The sequence below is a fragment of the Porites lutea genome, chromosome 7 (assembly GCF_958299795.1).
Source record: "Porites lutea chromosome 7, jaPorLute2.1, whole genome shotgun sequence".
Taxonomy (NCBI): domain Eukaryota; kingdom Metazoa; phylum Cnidaria; class Anthozoa; order Scleractinia; family Poritidae; genus Porites; species Porites lutea.
The window spans coordinates 31,314,923-31,333,474 of NC_133207.1; the positions used below are offsets into that span (position 1 = coordinate 31,314,923).

General features: G+C 39.3%; 1 protein-coding gene across 1 annotated transcript; it reads right to left on the reverse strand.

Annotated features, from left to right (window-relative positions):
• Positions 1-774: 774 nt before the first annotated feature.
• Positions 775-15,677, reverse strand: LOC140944783 (TNF receptor-associated factor 5-like). Its single transcript, XM_073393889.1, has 6 exons — positions 15,517-15,677; positions 4,734-4,872; positions 3,940-4,122; positions 2,787-2,861; positions 2,399-2,476; positions 775-1,679 (listed from the first exon to the last, which is right to left on the reverse strand). The coding sequence occupies exons 1-6, from the start codon at positions 15,675-15,677 to the stop codon at positions 951-953; spliced, it is 1,365 nt and encodes a 454-aa protein (XP_073249990.1). The 3' UTR covers positions 775-950.
• Between the last annotated feature and the right edge of the window lie 2,875 nt (positions 15,678-18,552).

Genomic DNA, 18,552 nt, shown 5'->3' on the forward strand with positions numbered 1-18,552 from the left:
GACAAGGACAATGACTTCGCTTCGACTGCGCGCTAAGTTTAAACCTTATGTTTTCAAACTTAAAAGTCTGCAATTTAATCGAATCAAATTTTCGAGAAAAAGCTATCCATGTGTAGGTAACGCATTTGTCTTAAAATATCCGCTCTATAATCTGAAGATTTTGTTATTATTTTTCAAGAAATTCGATGTCCATGCAATTTGGACAAAGGTCGTTTTCCATACTGAAAATACTGTAGAAAGCCTGATTTTCAATGTCAAAAGTCTGCACCTAATTTTCATTTATTTTACTTAAAATTTAGCTGCAATGATAGATTAATCCTTTAACTTATAGAATCCGCTCTATAATGTTAAAGAAGTCATCTTTTTAACAACCAAAATGACGATTTTGGTCACTCTGCTGCGCCGAAGTCGCCTGTTTTCTCGGTTATTATGCCGCTTTCTTGGCGCATTCAGGCCTGATTAGTCCGCCTCAATGGCTCACTGATATGCGTAAATGTCCGACCATTTCTCCCTTACTGGTAGTAAGAAAAAAAAGGATTGAACATAGTCGGAAAAACTTGCTAGACAACTGTTTTCTCAATTTTGGGCAACATGTTTGATGGAAACTACTGTCAGAAATATAAAGAAGAAAATGCGGTATTCGCGCCCTCCAAACGCCTCTTGACGTCCGGTACTCTTGACGTTGCGATTCCTTTGACAATGGGAAAAAATAAAAAAAAAAACAGAGGGCTTTGAGCAGTCCCCTTTAGTTTCCAATGAAAGGAAGAAACCAAAGAACACCACAAGTTTCTTTATTGCAGTTGCCTAAGAAACAATGTAAAAGCAAAATTGCAATAGTTTCTATTTGTAAGACTTGAGTGTTAGGTCAATTACTGTAAAATAAATCACTTTTAAATTGAGCTTTAACAGTTCCGTAATCCACCTGGGTTGTATCGAGGCTGATAGTTCCATTAATTTGGTGGATGTACCTCGATTTGAAGCAGCAACGAATCGTTTACAATATATCGACGGGTCTTGAGGATTTTGTGTGACACGAATCTGGCGAACACAATGCTAGGCTTAACCACTTTTCCTGCAGACTTTGCGCAACTTGAAAGAGAAGGATCTGTGGTAAAATTCATGACGATATTTTTCTTTTCATCTGTTCCTTCTTGCTGGTCAACAAGGATGAAATTTATCCTCTGGTGGAAAGGCCAGGGCAGTAAGGAATCATATTCACCTTCCATTAAAACCAGGAATACTGAGAGATAATTATGTTTGTTTGTAATATCGCCGTTGGGATACACATACAATTTCAGTTTGTAGCCGTGATTTGCTGAATAGAAAGGCGAGCTCTCTAATACCGTACTGCTTTTCTCGCGCGCTCGACTTAAAAGTTTTTCAACGTCATTTATCCGCCAAGACAATTGTGGTGGTTTTATATAAAACGCTGATATTTGCTTCGCTTGAGCAGCCACCTTATCAACAAGGAAATCATTCACTTTCTTGAGTTCCTTTAGCTGTTTTTCTAAGCTAGAAATCCTTCCATCGTGTAGCCTACAAAGCGAGTCCATTTTTTCTTCAAGTTCTTTGGTCTTCTCTCTAAACTCTTCCTGAGTGTTGAGTAACTCGACACAAGCCAGGTCAAGGTGACGGCTGGAGGATGATTGAAGGTGTGATTCAATCTGATTCCTTGGAATCTGCAAAAATTAAAAGCAATAGATGGTTTTCATGCAATCTCGGGAGACACAAATAACAATGGTGAAATGAACAAATGCTGGTGGACAAACAAAGCGAGCTAATGAGCGATCTTTTGTTTACCGTCCACCAGCGTGGCGGCGATGACGTAGCGTGAAAACCACCTATACTGATAACTACAACGAACATGCCTAGGTCAATGTTCAAAAGTTAGGTAGCTCTATCTACCGGATAAATCACTATCCAGCGAATAAGCGTTATGGAAACCAATTGTACTAAAAACTAGATAGATATTTATCCATAGCCAGATTCATGATTCAAAGCAGCATTAACACCTCCTCGCCTCACTTCTCACACACACCGTTAATACGTACTTTCTACGTCACTCCCGATTGTACATGACAAATCGGCCCGTTCCCAATGTGTGGGAGCACTGCAGTGCCAATGCAGAGGCCATGGGTTTGAATCCCGTTTAAGCTCCGAAATTTTTTTTCGGGTTAATTTGCGTGTCTGGAAAGGAACATGCCCACTGCATAGTCGCAGATAAATCCGATCCTTGATTGAGGTGACACTGACTTTGGTTATGATTAAATAAGTTTTGTTTGGTTAGAAAGTTATGACTGAGTTCTTCTTACATTATATTTAAATACATTGTACAAAACACTATTTGTGGTAGGCTTATAAAAAGCATGCAGTTTTTAAAACCACACAACTGAACTACCTTTACGTCACAGCCCATCACAGCAAAAGTACAAGAAACAGTGATCAGTGGGCAGTCGCTTTCTGTGTGTTCTATAACCTAGAAATACAAAAAATGAATGATAATAATAACTAAAAGTGCAAAATTAAAAATTTGGTTTATTTGTAGGACATAGTACAAGATTTGAAAAAATATGACACTTTTTTCAGACCTTCCTGGGTGTGATACAGGGTGGGAGGGAAATATTAAGACAGCTTATGATTGACGTACGTTTTGGAGGTCGTAGGCAACTTTTCAGTATTCAGAGATTAGAGAAATGCAGCCGCGGTTCAACTTTATCTTTCCTGTGTGACTCTTGCATGGAAACAAGATAAATTGGCGTAAGAGGGGAACAGACAAAATTGCAAACCTTTTCCCGAGGAACTTCCACTCCACAGGCAGCTGGACATTGCACAGGGTACTTCTTACACACATCAATGTGTTCCTGAGATAGATTTTTTGGACTTCAAACCAAAGATTTATACATTTTTGTAGATAAGTTTAAGTTTTCTAATTAAGTGCTAGGCAATAATCATCTATAGCCAAACTGAAGCAATCTGGAGAGATTAAACTGATATTTCTACAAAAAACAGGAAATGCTCGTGGCAGTGAATGAAATATCAATAGAAACAACTAAAGGAATTCAAAAAGTTCACATACAGGGACTCTCTTAGGTGAACATAAGTTTTATTATCCCGTATTGTTATATTCCTAGACTTTCACTCAACTAAACAGGGACTGCCATTGGTTGATTCTTGGTCACGTGGCCTTGACTAAAAACAAATGTATCCCGATCGTGATACATCAAACAATGTATCCCGCTCGGGATACATTGCGGCACGTGATCAAAGCGCATGGTGGAAAGTGGCGTGACAAAAGGCGGCAAAAACACCGCCAGGTCCTGCCAGTTTTCTTTTTCGTGAATGCACACAACAACACAATCACGAAGCCTCAAGCTAAAAAGCAACGATTTTTAAAGTTATCCCAGAAGTTCCCAGAAGAAAAACAGCAGCTAGTGGAGGAAAAAGATGCAGATAATATAAGGAAAGTACTTTTGTTTGTAAATCATTCATTCAGTGGTTTTGAGAATTAAATTTGTGTTGTTATAAGTACCGAGTCGACTGTTTTGGTTCGCTCCGGTTATTCTTTTGTTGCTGTTGAAGTGAAAGTCTAGAAATATAACAAAATACTTAATGTCAGGTCCCTCGGGAAACCAGTTAGTTTTGTTTTCCCTCGAGTCCTGATGTTTCCCTCGACTTCGTCTCGGGAAACATCAGGACTCTCGGGAAAACAAAACTAACTGTTTCCCTTGGGACCTGACATTAAGTGTATATTATTGGCATATGTATACCTCCATTGAGGTTGAGACCCACAATACTTTAATGACAGTTAATTTTCATTGGAAAAAGTCAGTGCAACGTACAAAAAATGATGGCTACTGTCATTGTTGTGGGGGATCTAAAGCAAAATAATTGAATTGAAATTAATTTACTGTAGTATTTTCAGCAAAGTTATAATATCACCTCTCCCTGGCATGCAGGGTGTGGCTCGTTGCAGTAGCAACACTTCACCAATCTCCACTGACAAGTTATTGTTACATGTTTGTCAAGGTCTTTTCTTATCATCATTTCATTACAGTTATCATTGGTGCATGAAACTGTTAGTAACAAGCATGATTCCATGTGATTCTGTTGAGAAACAAACTCCTACAGAAAATGAACTGATAAAAGGCTGCTGAACAGGTACACAACATAAAGGTGGAACAGGGGAATCAGGCATTCAAGAACCCACCTTTGCATCCTGCTTGCCCATTTCACCCCTTTTGCCACTCTTTTTTTAAAATCTTTTATGCAGGCTAACTGGTTTACTCGGGTGACTGAAGATTCCTACATAAGGGAACTATAAAATCATGATCTAAACCACCACATGTACACACTTTGGGGTCTGACAGTCTTTATTACAAACATAAACGCCTAAACTAGTACACTTTACTCATTCTAACTTATAATCAAAGTCCTAAAATAGAAACAGATACACGAAACATAGTACGTACACGATAAGAAGACTGTCCGTAGGACTCCCCGGTGGGAGGTGCAAAAGAAAATTTAACTTGAAAAGCTATTGAAGCTTGCTAGATAACACGGTGCTTGCCGGCTTGAAAAGACTAAACGGCATTACCCTAGTTCTCCCATCACTAAGAATTGCTACGCTCTAAACTTGTTGCTTAATGATTGGTTACTAAAAATCTTGTGACTATAGCAGGGTTGTGGTAATTTTACTAAACTGGTGTACTTTTCCTATGACCAAGAAAACCCACCAGGCCCCCCTGTGCGAACGTCGGACGGTGTTCTTGGTTTATATTAATACAAGTATCAATATCCACCTCAAATTTAAAAGCAACCTGGCAAGAACTAATACTAGGAATTTCAATTTGAAAGTAAGTACTGGCGTCAGAGCTGGAAGACAATACGGAGAATACAGTTTGAAAATAAATGAAGTGAAGAAAATGTAAATGACCTCAGGGAATCATAGGGTGGATAAGCCTTTTCAAAAGAAAAATATGTTATTTCCGTGTATTATGATGTATAAAAGGAGAAAGCCCTTTCTAGTAACTTTCCAGGGTGCAAGCAGATGATAAACGAGGCCTGAGTTTTTAGTAATTGCTTGTTTGTATTTCTTAGATCATTTTATTTGCCTATGGAAATAATTTTATCGAGGTCACGGATGAATCCCATGAAGACAAGACATTTTTATGTGTTTTACTGCTCTACTATGTCAACAATTTTTGCCGATTCACGAATGGAGGTGCGAAGATATCGACGCATGGATATTAACGTGCTTAATGTCGTGCCTGAGAAGTTTTATCTTGACTTAAAGGTTTAAAAACAATTTGCCAGCGTGACCGTCAAATAATTTTATAGTTGCAGTTACAGTACAGTGGCACCCAACGTCAATTTTCGGAAAATATCTGTTCGGAAGACGATTTGAGATCTAGAATTTTCCGATCATTTTTTGTAAAATTTCTTGCTTGCCTACCTCTCCTAGGATTTTCGAACATCTAAAAATTGGTGTAATTGCCCATTTTTACCGAATTTTTACGTTAAAAAGCTCACCTAGAATTTTCGGGAGCCTTTTTTCTGGCTGAAATTTTCGAAAAGGTAAGTTTTGATCCCTATGATTTTCGGATCTCGAGACTTTCAGCTAGGAACTCCGAACAGATAAAAAATTTTTAGGTGATAAAAATATGCCTATATCTACCGTTTAAATACTAAAATACGTTTAACAATGCTATGTTTAAGTGGTTTTGAACTATATTCTCGTTGGGTGCCCCTGACAGTAGCCAGGGGTTAGCTTCAAGGAGTGATACACATTTTGAGTCCATATGATTCCAAGCTTGCTTTTCTTTCGCCTCAACGGACAAATGTGACTTATGATCAAATTATCAGCTGAATTATTTACCTCAACGGGCAGAGAGTTAGACACAACGATCAAATTTAACGCCTCAGGGGCGAAGAATACTTTGATTTTATAGGCCATTTTACAGTTATGGAAATGTAGTTCCAGGCTTCAGAGGCTATACATCGCTTTATTTCTGCAGCTCAGTTCAGCTCTGTTTCGTATGTCAAGGCGACCACACTCATCAGGCAATTATAGCGAGTGATCGTTAATTTTACATGCTGACATCAGACAATTAGCCTGTTCCAGGCGTTCAGATAGTAGAGAGCGGCGGTCAGTGGGGAGCGAGTTTTAACTTACAATTTAAAAACTGTACACCGGGAAAACAGGGGTGTTGGGAGAAACCAGGGGGGTGGGAGAGCGAGTTCCCTTCCCCTTTCCCCCTCTAGTCTCCCCCTCATTCTTTTTTTCTTCGTAAATTTTTCTCCCGCGCTCTACTATCTGAACGCCTGGAACAGGCTAGCTGACAATACCGCTCTGGCAAATTACCGTTGACTTCAAATGGGCGATAATGTAAAAATGGTTGCTAGGTGGCGCACGTGGCTGGTTACGTTACGTTATTCTTCAGTTTCTGAGAGTAAATCTATTTCTGTGAGGGCATGAACCTACTAATTTGTTTCTTTTCTTTAGGGTAAATAATATAAGTGCTCTTTGCAAATTATTAAAAATTCCTCTTGAGGGCACAGATTACATTCCTGAGTACCCTAAACAAAAGAAACGAATTATCACGTTCTCAGAAACTTTAGAAAAACGTAACATAACGTAACTGCACGTGCTACCTAGCAACATTTTTATATTATCGCCCATTTGAAGTCAATGACAATTTGCCAACGCAATATATTGTCAGCATGTAAACTTAACAATCACTCCCTGCAATCGCCTGATAAGTGTGGTCGCCTTTAGACCATATGAAACAGAGCTGTAGCGATAAAGCGATGTGTAGCCTCTGAGGCCAGGAACTACATTTCCATTATATCATTTATTGCTACTGAAAAGTTGAACACTGTAGAAAAATTATGCTAACCAGTTAGCTGACCAGTTCAGAAAATACTTTGAAATCTATATTTTTTTACTTCAGCAGCTGTACAAGTTACTGGAAAAACATGACCCAAGTCCCAAGTGTTTGATTGCCACAAACCGTTCTGTGTTAATGTGAGTAGGCAGGCGAAGTCTCGAGAGACAGAGCTTGTGTACCCTTGTCAATCCGTGATGGTGCCGCAACGTCTTGTGTGGCTGTGTAGGCCCACGCGCGAGTTGCAGTCCCTATTGCACACGATGAAGCTTGAGGAGGGCAGGGTGGAGCTGTTTTTGCCGCGATCGCGCCTCTGTTCAGCTTTCTGGTGCCATTTCATGTCGGCTTTCTAGGTTCCTTCTTTCACTGTCTGTCTCCACCGGGCACGATCACGCGCAGCATCTTCCCAGTTGTTTCAATTTCGCATGCTTTGAGGTCACGTTTGCATGCATAGCGGGGTGCTCGACCTTCCTGACTCCCGTAGGCAATTGACCGTATAGAACTTCCTAGGGGATGCGTCCATTATCCATGCGATGAACATGCCTGAGCCATCTCAGGCGGCCCTTACTGTGTAGGGAGTACAAGCTGGGGGTTCCAGCACGTGACAGTATCTCATTGTTAGTGATGTGGTTTTGCCATTTGACGCAAAGGATGCGCCTGAAGCATCGCAGATGGAAAGAGTTCATGCGGTGTTCCTGTCTCATGTAGGTGGTTCAAGTCCCACTGCCGTAGAGCAATGTGTTGAGAACGGATGCTTGGTAGATGTGCATTTTGGTGCTTTCAGTCAGGTATTTGTTTTCCCACGCTCTCTTGGTCAAATTGGACATGATGCCGGTGGCTTTGCCGACTCTTTGGGAGATCTCTGAGTCAAGGCCCAAATTCATGGAGATAGTAGAACCGAGGTAGGTGAATTTGTCTACTACCTCGAGAGTGTGGTCGCCGATTTTGATTTCAGGGGTATGGCTGACATCCCGGGTAATCACATTGGTTTTTTTGAGACTGTGGGGCCAAAGTGCCACACGCGCTGGCGAATTTGTTGATGAGCCTCTGCAATGCTGCCTCGGAATGCGTTGCGAGGGCAGCATCGTCAGTGAGGAGCATGTCACGCACCAGTACAGTATTGACGTGGGGGTGAGCCACTTTGAAGAGTTTTCAGTCGGTACGGATATGGAGGTACATACCGTCTGTGGAGGAGTCAAAGGCATAGGACAGGAGGAGAGAGAAGAAGATTCCAGAGTGTCGGGGCTACTAAGACAAAGCCTTGTTCACGCTGCTCTTTATAGGGGAAGGATTTAAAGTAGGTCCTTCAACGGATACGTTGCCCCTCATGTTTTCGTGGTACCACGCCTCCGCCGCTTGGTGGCTCACTTGACGTCATGAGTTTGCTGCAAACTTCAAAGCCAACTCCTTGTTGGCGTGGTTCTTCTGGCTCCTTTCTTTTCCAGAATAAAATGTAGTTTTCCTCTCGTGGAGATCCGCTGGAGGAAAGCCTGGTTTCTTGAAGGGCTGCGATGCTGATATTGAGTTTAGAAAGTTAATTGTTTGTCGATGATAGCAGTCTTTCATGAGTCATCAATCTGTTGTAACTCACTGGAAAGTCCTGGGCACATGGTGCGTACATTCCAGCTTGAGATTGCTTTATTGCTTTTCTTTCTTGATGTGTCTGGTGCAAGAGTGATCCACTTGTTATGCCGGCCGCGAAGCACTAAGTCCTGAGAACCCATCAAGGCAGGCGGATTTTTTTAATGTGAATCAGAACAAACCAGTATACATTATTTACCAACACTAGGCCCAGACCAAGAAGACAAAAAGGGAAAAAATCTACCAGTAAACCAGTCATTCAGATCAAGGAGCGTGTCTAAGATCCGCATAATTTTTCATTTCATACACAAGTCGAGTTCATTCAAAATATTTCCCCCTTCAACGAAACAGAATTACTAGTGATCAACGTAACGTTTCCGTCTTCATAACATTTGCTGTTCATTGGCAGTTTCAGGTTATGACGAGATATCTATCCTCGCAGGCATTTCTCATTTGGCAGTTGTCATCCGTTGAGTGGCTGTTAGTTGCTTTCCTTGCTATGATTTTAGGCACTAGAAATACGGCTATTTCTTCTTTGTATAATGTGTGAAATCTTCCGCTTTTCTGATATCACAGCCCTGCCAAAACACCTGAGCCACCTTGCCGTTTGTCGTCCCATTTTCTGTTGACATCGGTACAATTTACATAAATTGTACTCATATCCGAAAATATCTTTCAAATATGGTCATCGTATCTGGTAATGAAGGATTAGTAGAGGGATTTATACCAACAAGAAACGGAGAAATCTTTTGAATATATAATAATGAACGAGAACACTGGTAATAGATTTTGCTTATTAGCACTGGATTCTTCTCATGTGAGGTACCGCATTTGCAATTGCAGTACATAATTTAATACTTGTCACTTTGGCTGAAACACTTGTTGGGTTATCCCATCTGTAATGTTGATTTACATATAACCTGTTTCCAGAAAATGTGGGAGCTATGACACCAGGGAAGGAGAGAAGGAAGGCAGGCAGAGAAAAAAGAAAGAAGTGGGTAAGGAGCTTTTGACAAAATATGATGAATATAGACTTTTTTTGGCTTGCATGTTTTCTTTTCCCATTTCAGACCACGCGATTATACCCAAAGAGAACTGTTTCCTTCAAATGTCGTCCTATGCACCTGCATCCACGTACATATGGAAGTACATAATTTATGAAAAGAAAAAAAGGCACATTCCCTGGCGAACATCACGTGGTCTGAATTGGGAAAGCAAAACATACAAGCTAAAACGGTCTATTCAGGGTAACTACTTTCAGAATACCACATATTTGCACAGTGTGTAAATAAGTAGGTACTGATGAGAAATACAAATTCTCATTAAGTATAACAATGTTATGTTGTTTTATTTTAGTTGTTCTAAGCCTTACATCTTTTTCTCCAAGTGCACCTGTCCACTCACAGCCATGGTTTGGACACTGAATGATAAATCACAGAATTTTTCTTTCGATAGCCTTGTCCGGAAAAACATCCTACCAAGAGTAATGTTAGTCAAGAATACAGTATATAGAACATTATTTATTATTATCTTCCTTTACAGTACATTAGTCTTTTGCAAATGACTCTTTATACAGTTATCTAACTGAAACAATCTGATTTATCCTCGCCAGTCTGGTTTTCGAAAGAATCACAGCACAGACACCGCTCTCATACAGATAATTGACGAATTGCTCTTCCGTTTAGATAAGAATAGAGTTAGCGGCATGGTGCTGGCAGACTACTGTAAAGCCTTCGATATGGTAGATCAGGTTTTTATTAATGACCTACCGCTTCATGTTAGCCTGTGTATACAGACGTCCCCCTCCCTCAGAGAAAAATTGGGAATTTTTCCTGAGGGAGGTGGGGACGTCTGAACACAGGCTACTTTATGTCGTCCCTTCTGAAATAGATCTTTACGCAGACTTTGTTAAAATCACATCGTCATCAGACTGTGGCAGCATCGGAAGACTGCAAGAATCTCTTAATACATCTTTATTAGGAGTTTTTAAATTATGAATTATCTGCCTCTTAAACAAAGATTACTTTTGTACAATGCTTTGATCAGGCAAGGAATTAATTATGCTAGTGTCCTCTGGACGAATTGTGATAAAGAGAGCCTTGGGATTGTCCTGAAGCTTCAGAAACGAGCAGCTAGAGTGATCTTGAATGCCCACCCTCAAGCACCATCAGTTCCCTTGTTCAATCGGCTGAAATGGTTGCCATTTTAAAAAGAAGCTTTAATATCTAAATGTATCATTTGTTATAAGCGATTACGGGGTGACATCCCTGCTTATCTAAACAATCTTCTTAAATTAAACAGTAACATCCATAGTAGACAAACCAGATACTGTAATTTTAACCTAACCTCTCCGAGAAATAATCGCCAAACTGAAGGAGGAAGAACGATTACCAGCACGACCTGTAAAGCATGGAACAGTTTACCATTGTCTTCAAGACAAAGAGACTCGGTCAATTCTTTCAAAGAAGCATTGTGGAATGAATTTTTCACCCAACAGCAGACTCTTAATTATTTTCTTATTTAAGTTGTTTGGTAAGTTCAGACTAGATTATACAGCTATATCTTGTGTTTTATATAGTTTAGTAGTAGTAGTATAGTATTTACATATTTAGTTGTTATCTTGTATTTTATTTAGCTTAGTATTATCTATTTAATTGTTTATCTCATTTGTCTATTTATTTTTCATTTATTATTTAAGAGGGCCACAAGTTTATTAGCTCTGGCTATTTAGTGCCAACCCTCATTAAATAAAGTCTTTAGTTATCTTATCTAATAGGCTGATGTTACCAACACATCATGCTGTCATAGTTCTCAATGTGGAATAAAATCACTCATGATAAAACCCGTTTCAAATGTCACGTTACTGCATGCCGTGCCGAACTTAAATGCACAAATTCGACTTTAGCACGTAAGTAGCAGGACTTCCGCCATCTTAGCACGTGGCATAATGTTTGAAAAAAGAGTTTTTTTACATATTATCAGCTGTAGATTTTACATCCCGGATGCTCATTTTCAACTACAGTCGAACTTTCCGTAAGCGACCACCCAAAATGCGAAGAATTAGTGTTCGCTTACCATGAGAAGTGGTCGCTTAAGAGAATAGGTAGTCCACAGGGAGTCCCTTCCAAGAGGAAATCCCGATATATTTACTCTTTGAATGAGAATTAATTGTAGGCAATTTTGTGAGTTACGATATGTGTAGATTGATGTTCTCTCTAAAGGTCTTAGATTTTGTGACTGAAACTAAGTGTTTAGGAATTATTATTGACAATCAGTTGTCTCGGCTTAGCCATATTGAATTAATTTGTAGGTCCTTTGGCTAGAAAGTAAATCAGCTAAAAAGGCTCAAGTATTTAACAAAGGATACCTTACAGTCTATTTACTTTACAAGTTTTATTCCCACTGTCACTTATTGCAATTTAGTTTGGGGTACCTGCTCACCTACATTATTGCATGAAGTGGATCATACTGATCCACGCCAGGGCAGCTAAGATTATATAGGCTATCTGATGTTAGCACCAAGAAGATTTAATAATAGCTGGATGGGAATCAATTAATTCCATGTACAAGAGAAAGTTACTGACTTTTATGTATCAAGTTCACAAATCTGAGCTACCAGATAACATAATTAGGCTTTTTAGTAGTAGCAATTGCTGTTATGATCTACGCAATAGCATTAAGTTTGAGGTTCTCCGCTTTAACCTAGAGGTGGGCAGGAATTCAGAAAGATATAGGGGAGCTTTGCTCTGGAACCCCATCCCAGATAATTTTAAAAGAGCACCAAGTCTAAACATCTTTAAAGAGCTTCTTAAGAAAAATAGACCCTTGTTTGACAATATAAATTCCAACAAGATGAAAAAGTATTTTAATTGTTCTTAACTTTTAGTCTTCTATCTTACTAATGTATATTTATTCTTTTTATATACCTGTTTTCTGTATATTTTCTATTTTATTTGTATATCATCAATAGATAGTTTATCAGCAGGTCCACATCAGCTTTAGCTGCCTGTTAAGTTAACCTGCTTTACCATATAAACCATGAATGAAGGTTCTTCGCATGCTCTGAGTAGCGTAGTACACATAGTGAACATAGAGGTCAACTGTGAGTCAAGCGAAGAGGTTAACAGCAATGGAAAATTATAAAAACATCAGCCCAAAAAGTGGTCGTGGTTGCTCGCTTATACGAGAGGTTGTAACTTTAGTGCTTTGACTGGAAAAGTTTTGGTGTTTTGGATGGGTGGTCGCTTATGGGAGGTGGTCGTACTTGGAAATTCGACTGTAAATATCCTTAAGAAATGGTCTCAGGGAGATTTTATCTGATCGAGGCTTTTCTGCATAACATCTTACCTACTACTATGCTTTTAAAAACTGCCTACTGGTTCATTATCAATTAAGTATGACTTGACTTGATTGTTATTTTTATAACTTCATTATTTCCTGCAACACTGTAAGAACTTACAGTCATGTAAATAAAGCTTAATATTAAGCTCGCAGTACCTTCCCCATCGTCTTGGATGGTCGCGACCCATCGTGATTGGGCGCGTTTCTATTTTCCCAACGCGTCCCAGAATTTAGCAATGGTCGACGATCACTCCTCACACGTGAAAACTCAAATTTGTACTGCCAAGGAGTGTTGGGGATCACTAAGTGACCTTTCAGTCTGCTCGGTCCTAATCCCCTAACTACTAAGCTCGGGCTTAAGTCTATCCCTACATAAATCAAAATGACATCTGAGAGAGACTCGGCGATTCTCCTCTTATATCAGCAAAATCCTGACAGTTATGTGAAAAAGAGCTTAAAAACAAGTCGGTACGCGTCGCCATTTATGGAAAGAGGGAAGGATCAAGCTATAATTATTTATAAGACTAAATTTTCCACAGACCGCAAATGACTAATCAGCCTAGCAAATGCTGACATGTGGAGAGAACATGTGCAAGCTTCCCACATCTTACCATATATAAGCACGCAAAGGATGAATTAATTGGCGCTAAAAAAACTCTTTCCTTCCTGGTTAATTAGAAATCCACATGATAAAATTAACCCTCTCTTTTCTCCCTGTCAATCATTATTAGAAAAGAGTAAGCCTAGAAGCCGCTGCTGGTCAGCTTTAGTACCGGTAAGACGACAGTGTAATGGTGGATTTCTACTGTCGCGTAATTTTTACGTGCACAGGCATGTAAATTTTACGTGCGTAAATAAAATAGAGGCAATGTACGGAAGGTCGCGCGTAAACGTAAAAGTTTAACCTCGCTCAAGTTTCACGTTTACGAGTGGCCTTAACAGATCACCTACTTTATCTCGTATTAGGATGTTCCGGTCCACAGGACAATTTAACGGTTCCCTGTTGAGCTCCAACCTGTAAAATTCAAAATAAAGGGAATGGACGACGTGTTGCTCTATATTCACCTTAACAATGACCTTTACTTGAAAACAAGCATCAAACTATGAAGATTACAGTACCACCATTTTCCATGGTGTGCCAAACTTCTTGCATTCCGATTTTTCTCTCTTTCTTTTTTGAGCAAGATCTCGGAAGACGTTGAGAGCGAAACGTAACAGTCTCGCTCCGATCTCTAGTTTATTTTGGTGATCATTTTGAGCAAGAAGGAATTTTTTCGATTGAGAAGATGACTCCAATGCAAGCAGTATTACCAACATATAAGGAAGCTAAACTTTAATAGTGGTACTAAGACAAGGACATAATAATATACAATAGACCTTGTCACGGTTTTCGACGCCATCTTGACGAGTAGGCAAACGTGTGAGAAATTATAGTGTTTGTATGAGAATCTAATGTCGAATAATTTCCGTAAAACCGCTGTTCTGAAAAAAATATCAATTGTAAACTAAAACTACAAAGCAAAGGATTGTCCTAAAAAAATTGGGGGGCGTATCTGTGCTTAAATTTCTCCAGAGGCCCGCTTTAGATTTTCCATATATTTGTCTGTAATTTTCCCGGAACTTTCTTACAGATAAATGTATAGAAAATTTTAAAAAGTGGTTCTAGGTCTTCTAGTGCATGTAACGCCCTCAATTTTTTTCTGGAGAATCCTTAGAAGTGAAGCTTTAGTTTACAAATCATATCTTTTTCAGAACAGCCGTTCTACAGAAATTATTCGACATTAGATTCTCATACAATCACTGTAATTTCTCACGCGTTTGCCTACTCGTCAAGATGGCGTCGAAAACCGTGACAAGATCTATTATTGAGCTCCATTTGAGCTCATTTTTAATCCGATTTTAAACTTTCTTCAATTCCAGAAAGCGTGACAACAGGGTCAAAAGTTTGTTTTCAGACTTCCTTTTCTCAGAAATATACCGTGTCTACCATGGCCGTAAAGCGCAAAGACATCACATGACTTATTGAAAACAAAATCAGGCCAACAAGTAAGGGACTCAAGCTTTGAAAAAACTCCGTGTGCAGCAAATATAAAAAGAAGACAACCTATGATGAATAAGATCCTATGATGTATCAGTTGGCAACCTTGCCAACAATCAGGATAATTAATATGAAGCCCCCCCCCAGAACTCGCTCGATTCCGAAAATTGAGTTATGCTCTGTTTTTAGGTTAATAAGGGTCTTGAACTAAAATCCTTTCAAGTAAAACGTTTTTCTCGGTACCTTTTTAATTTATATGTTGACCCTTTGCACAGCTTCTGTATTTGTTCGTTTGCTTTAGTCTCCTTAAGTCTCAACGTGAGAGAACTAATCGAATTTGTAGGCAGTACTGAGAAGTCTGATAATCCATGCAGAAAGCCGTTTTTTCTTAGAATACATTGCATTTAATTGCGCTTTATAATATATTAAAAGCGATACTATGATCTTATATCGACAACGATGGCGTGCACTTTCACTAGGTCACTGCTAATAACCTTTCTTTCTAACAAAGTCTCTGTCGGCATTGCTTCGCTACCTCATGGTTTCGTAAGCATGAACCCTCTCTCGAAACCCTGATGGAGGCTAAAATAAAATATTCGCTAGATAGGCTAACTATCTGATGACACAGACATGATAATACAATTGAACATTGCGATACCATCCGTCACTAACCTCTTGAAGTGTTCATCAAGGCACTGCCTACAAAATCTATGCCCACACTTTCCCGTCTGTACGGCCTCTTTCAGCGGTAGGTGACAGATTGAACAGTGCAAATCTTCCTCCACTGCATTCACAAACTCATCTTCGTATCCGCTAGGTAAAGCTTCAGCCATATCCTGTAGGAGAAAGTTGTCTCTTAGCTCTGGCAATACGGGAGGGAACGGTTATTCAGTCGGTTGAATCAGGCGACGCAGTGGGTGAGGTCTGCAAGACACAGAACGCATATTTTTCGTCTGTCAATCAGGCTCATACCAGGCGTGGCAATTAACTAACATGCATTATTGCTTACTGCTTACACCCAAGGGGCTTACAGTCGTGTCCGCTCAATACAGGTATAGTTCTAGAGAAAGGTTTGTTCTACAAAAAAACATGGGAAGAAAAGTTCGGACCTCATTGAGCCTTACGTCCGCCTAATGCCGAGTGTCCGCCAAATTTAAATACTGACTTTAAAGTCAGTATTTTAAAAATGTCAAAGTTTCTCAACATTACTGTCGAACCTCCATGTGCGACCACTTCTCGTAAACGACCACCTCCCATAAGTGATCACCCATCCAAAACACCAACATTTTTCTTTACTTAGAACTTCTCGTATTATAAAGCGATCACATTTTGGGCTGAAGGTTTTGTAATTTTCATTGCTTTTAACCTCTTCGCTTGAAGCTGCTTGACTCACGGTTGACCTCTATGTTCACTATGTGTACTACGCTACTCAATATATGCGAAGAACCTTCAGAGAGAACATCAAATTACACATATCGTAACTCAAATTATTGCGTACAATTAATTCTCTTCCTCTTGGAAGGGACTCCCTGTGGACTGCCTATTCTCTTAAGCGACCACCTCTCGTAAGCATTTTGGGTGGTCGCTTACGGCAGGTTCGACTGTTTTTATCCGGGTTCGCGTGGACGTGGCCTTAACCGGGACAAGACACGACATAGCATAGAATGAATGTGAACTGCGGAAGTACAAATTTAAGAGGTTGTCTCAGTAAAAACCGCCCACTAGCCACTCAATTTCGCGTGAAAAATAATAAACAGATCTGTTTCACTCTTGAACTGTTTGCAAATTATTATTTTTTTGAAATCCCTAAGCCTTTCCCTCAAAAGTCACGTGAACCGTCGATTGCTATTTCTTGGGTGTACATATAAGACTATTAACTCGATTTAAGGTGATTCCCTAGTTTTGCACTGCGCATCTCTTACTGCGCATAACAAGATGGCCACCGTAAAAAAGAGCATGTGAAGTAATATTATTAAAATGAAGTTGACTGAAGAGAAACGCTATTGGATTTTTGCTTGCTGTTGTTTCTTGCCGAGGTGAGACTCAATGTGTTGCGAATGTGCATAACGTAAGCAGTACGCGTCTTGCTGAGTTCGACCTCCTCTCGGAGAACCTCGATAGTGGATGTTTAACTTGTGCTTACTCACTTTGATTTTCATTTAAACACTTTCTTTATCACATTGTGTCCTAAATGTGATATCTCGATGTAAATTCTGTAAAAACGGATTTTTTAATACTTTCTTCCCCTTTTCACATACATTCTATTTTGAAACTCGCCCCAGTCCTCTCTCAAAAATCGGAGAAAATGCGTTTGGTGCGCACTTTCTGCAGCTCTACCGCAAAAACGAGTACGGTGACCCCCATTTTTTATTTCATGATTTTAATAAGGACAGTGCTTCCTTTCGATGAGAAAAAAATTTGCACAAATCTATGTTCTGTTTTTTGGCAATTTTACTAAAATGTACGGATTGAGCCATCACGGGTCGAACAGCGCGCGTCCAATTTAATTCTACTTTGGAGCGTAAAGTAAAAACAAGGGCATTAAAGGGCATTTTTCTGGTACGTAAGTAGATAAACAATACATAAAAGTCAAATTCTGTGTGATGTCATATGCATCATCGAAAAAATCTCTCCTTTTTGTCTAGTTTTGCGCTGCCCGCGGTTTTTGTAAAAGGGTCCTAAATAGCCGTATTTGTCAGCATTGTGACGTCAAAACGAGCACGGTGACCCCCACTTTTTATTACTTTTTTATCATCTTCTTGACTTGTTACATCAGTGTACCAAGTTTTAGCTAAAATCTATGTTAGGTTCTTTTACTATGGAATCACCTTAAGATTTTTTTTTTTCACCGGCTTGGACTGTTTGCAATTCTTTTTTCTCTAAAATCACTTAGCCTTTCCCTCAAAAGTCACATGAATTAACGTGCCCTAAATTTAACTGATTTGGGGATTACAAGCTCATTGTTTGACTTAAATTATAAATTTATTAATGGAAGCTTCGCTTTTAGCCCTGGCTAAATTTAGTATTTACCAAATCAGTGAATAGCAATTTTCGCGCGTTCAATCCTGGACGCAAGTGACGATTACGGAGGCCTTGATCTAAAGATAAATACTAAAATAGTCATGTGGACCTTGTTACTTAGTTATCCTCTTTTATCTTATCGCTTTGTAGCAATCGTAGTTATATTTATTGGGACTTTTGAAGTATCTAATTTTCATAAAATAATATAATGCATACATATCGTAAATTGTTAGAACGTGTATTCACTGTGTATTTATCAAGTTTTGTTCCTTTTTCCCTTTAATTTTCTGCGCGCATTATATTAGCTCGCCAGCTATTTGGTCTGTTTGCTGGAGCATGTGGAATTAAGATAAGTCAGGAGGTTATGGGCTTCTGGATAAATATAGTTGAATAAACAAAGAATTTAACGAGTTTCCAAACTCCTTGAGGTCTTTTGTGTAACAAAAGTGAGCTTACGCAATAGGACGGGAGAGGAAAGAAGACGGCAAAACTTGTTTGACCAGCGTGACAATAATTTTGTTGGAAAAACGGTTCCGCCGAACTTTATCCTCCTTTAAAGAAGTCTTTTTGTAAAAGATCAGAAAACATTAACTTAAGTGAAGATCACCACAAAACACATAAGTAACATGCCTGTCACGTTTGTTACACACAAGCGTTTTGCCGTCCTGTTGCGTAAACTCACTAATA

What these genes read in the sequence shown, in the direction of transcription:
- LOC140944783 (XM_073393889.1), bottom strand. Translation starts at nt 15,677, where the DNA reads ATGGCTGAAGCTTTACCTAGCGGATACGAAGATGAGTTTGTGAATGCA. An exon ending in CTTGATGAACACTTCAAGAG is followed by an intron (nt 4,873 to 15,516) that starts GTTAGTGACGGA and finishes ATTGTCTTCCAG; the next exon opens with CTCTGACGCCAGTACTTACT. An exon ending in TGGAAGTTCCTCGGGAAAAG is followed by an intron (nt 2,477 to 2,786) that starts GTTTGCAATTTT and finishes TTGTATTTCTAG; the next exon opens with GTTATAGAACACACAGAAAG.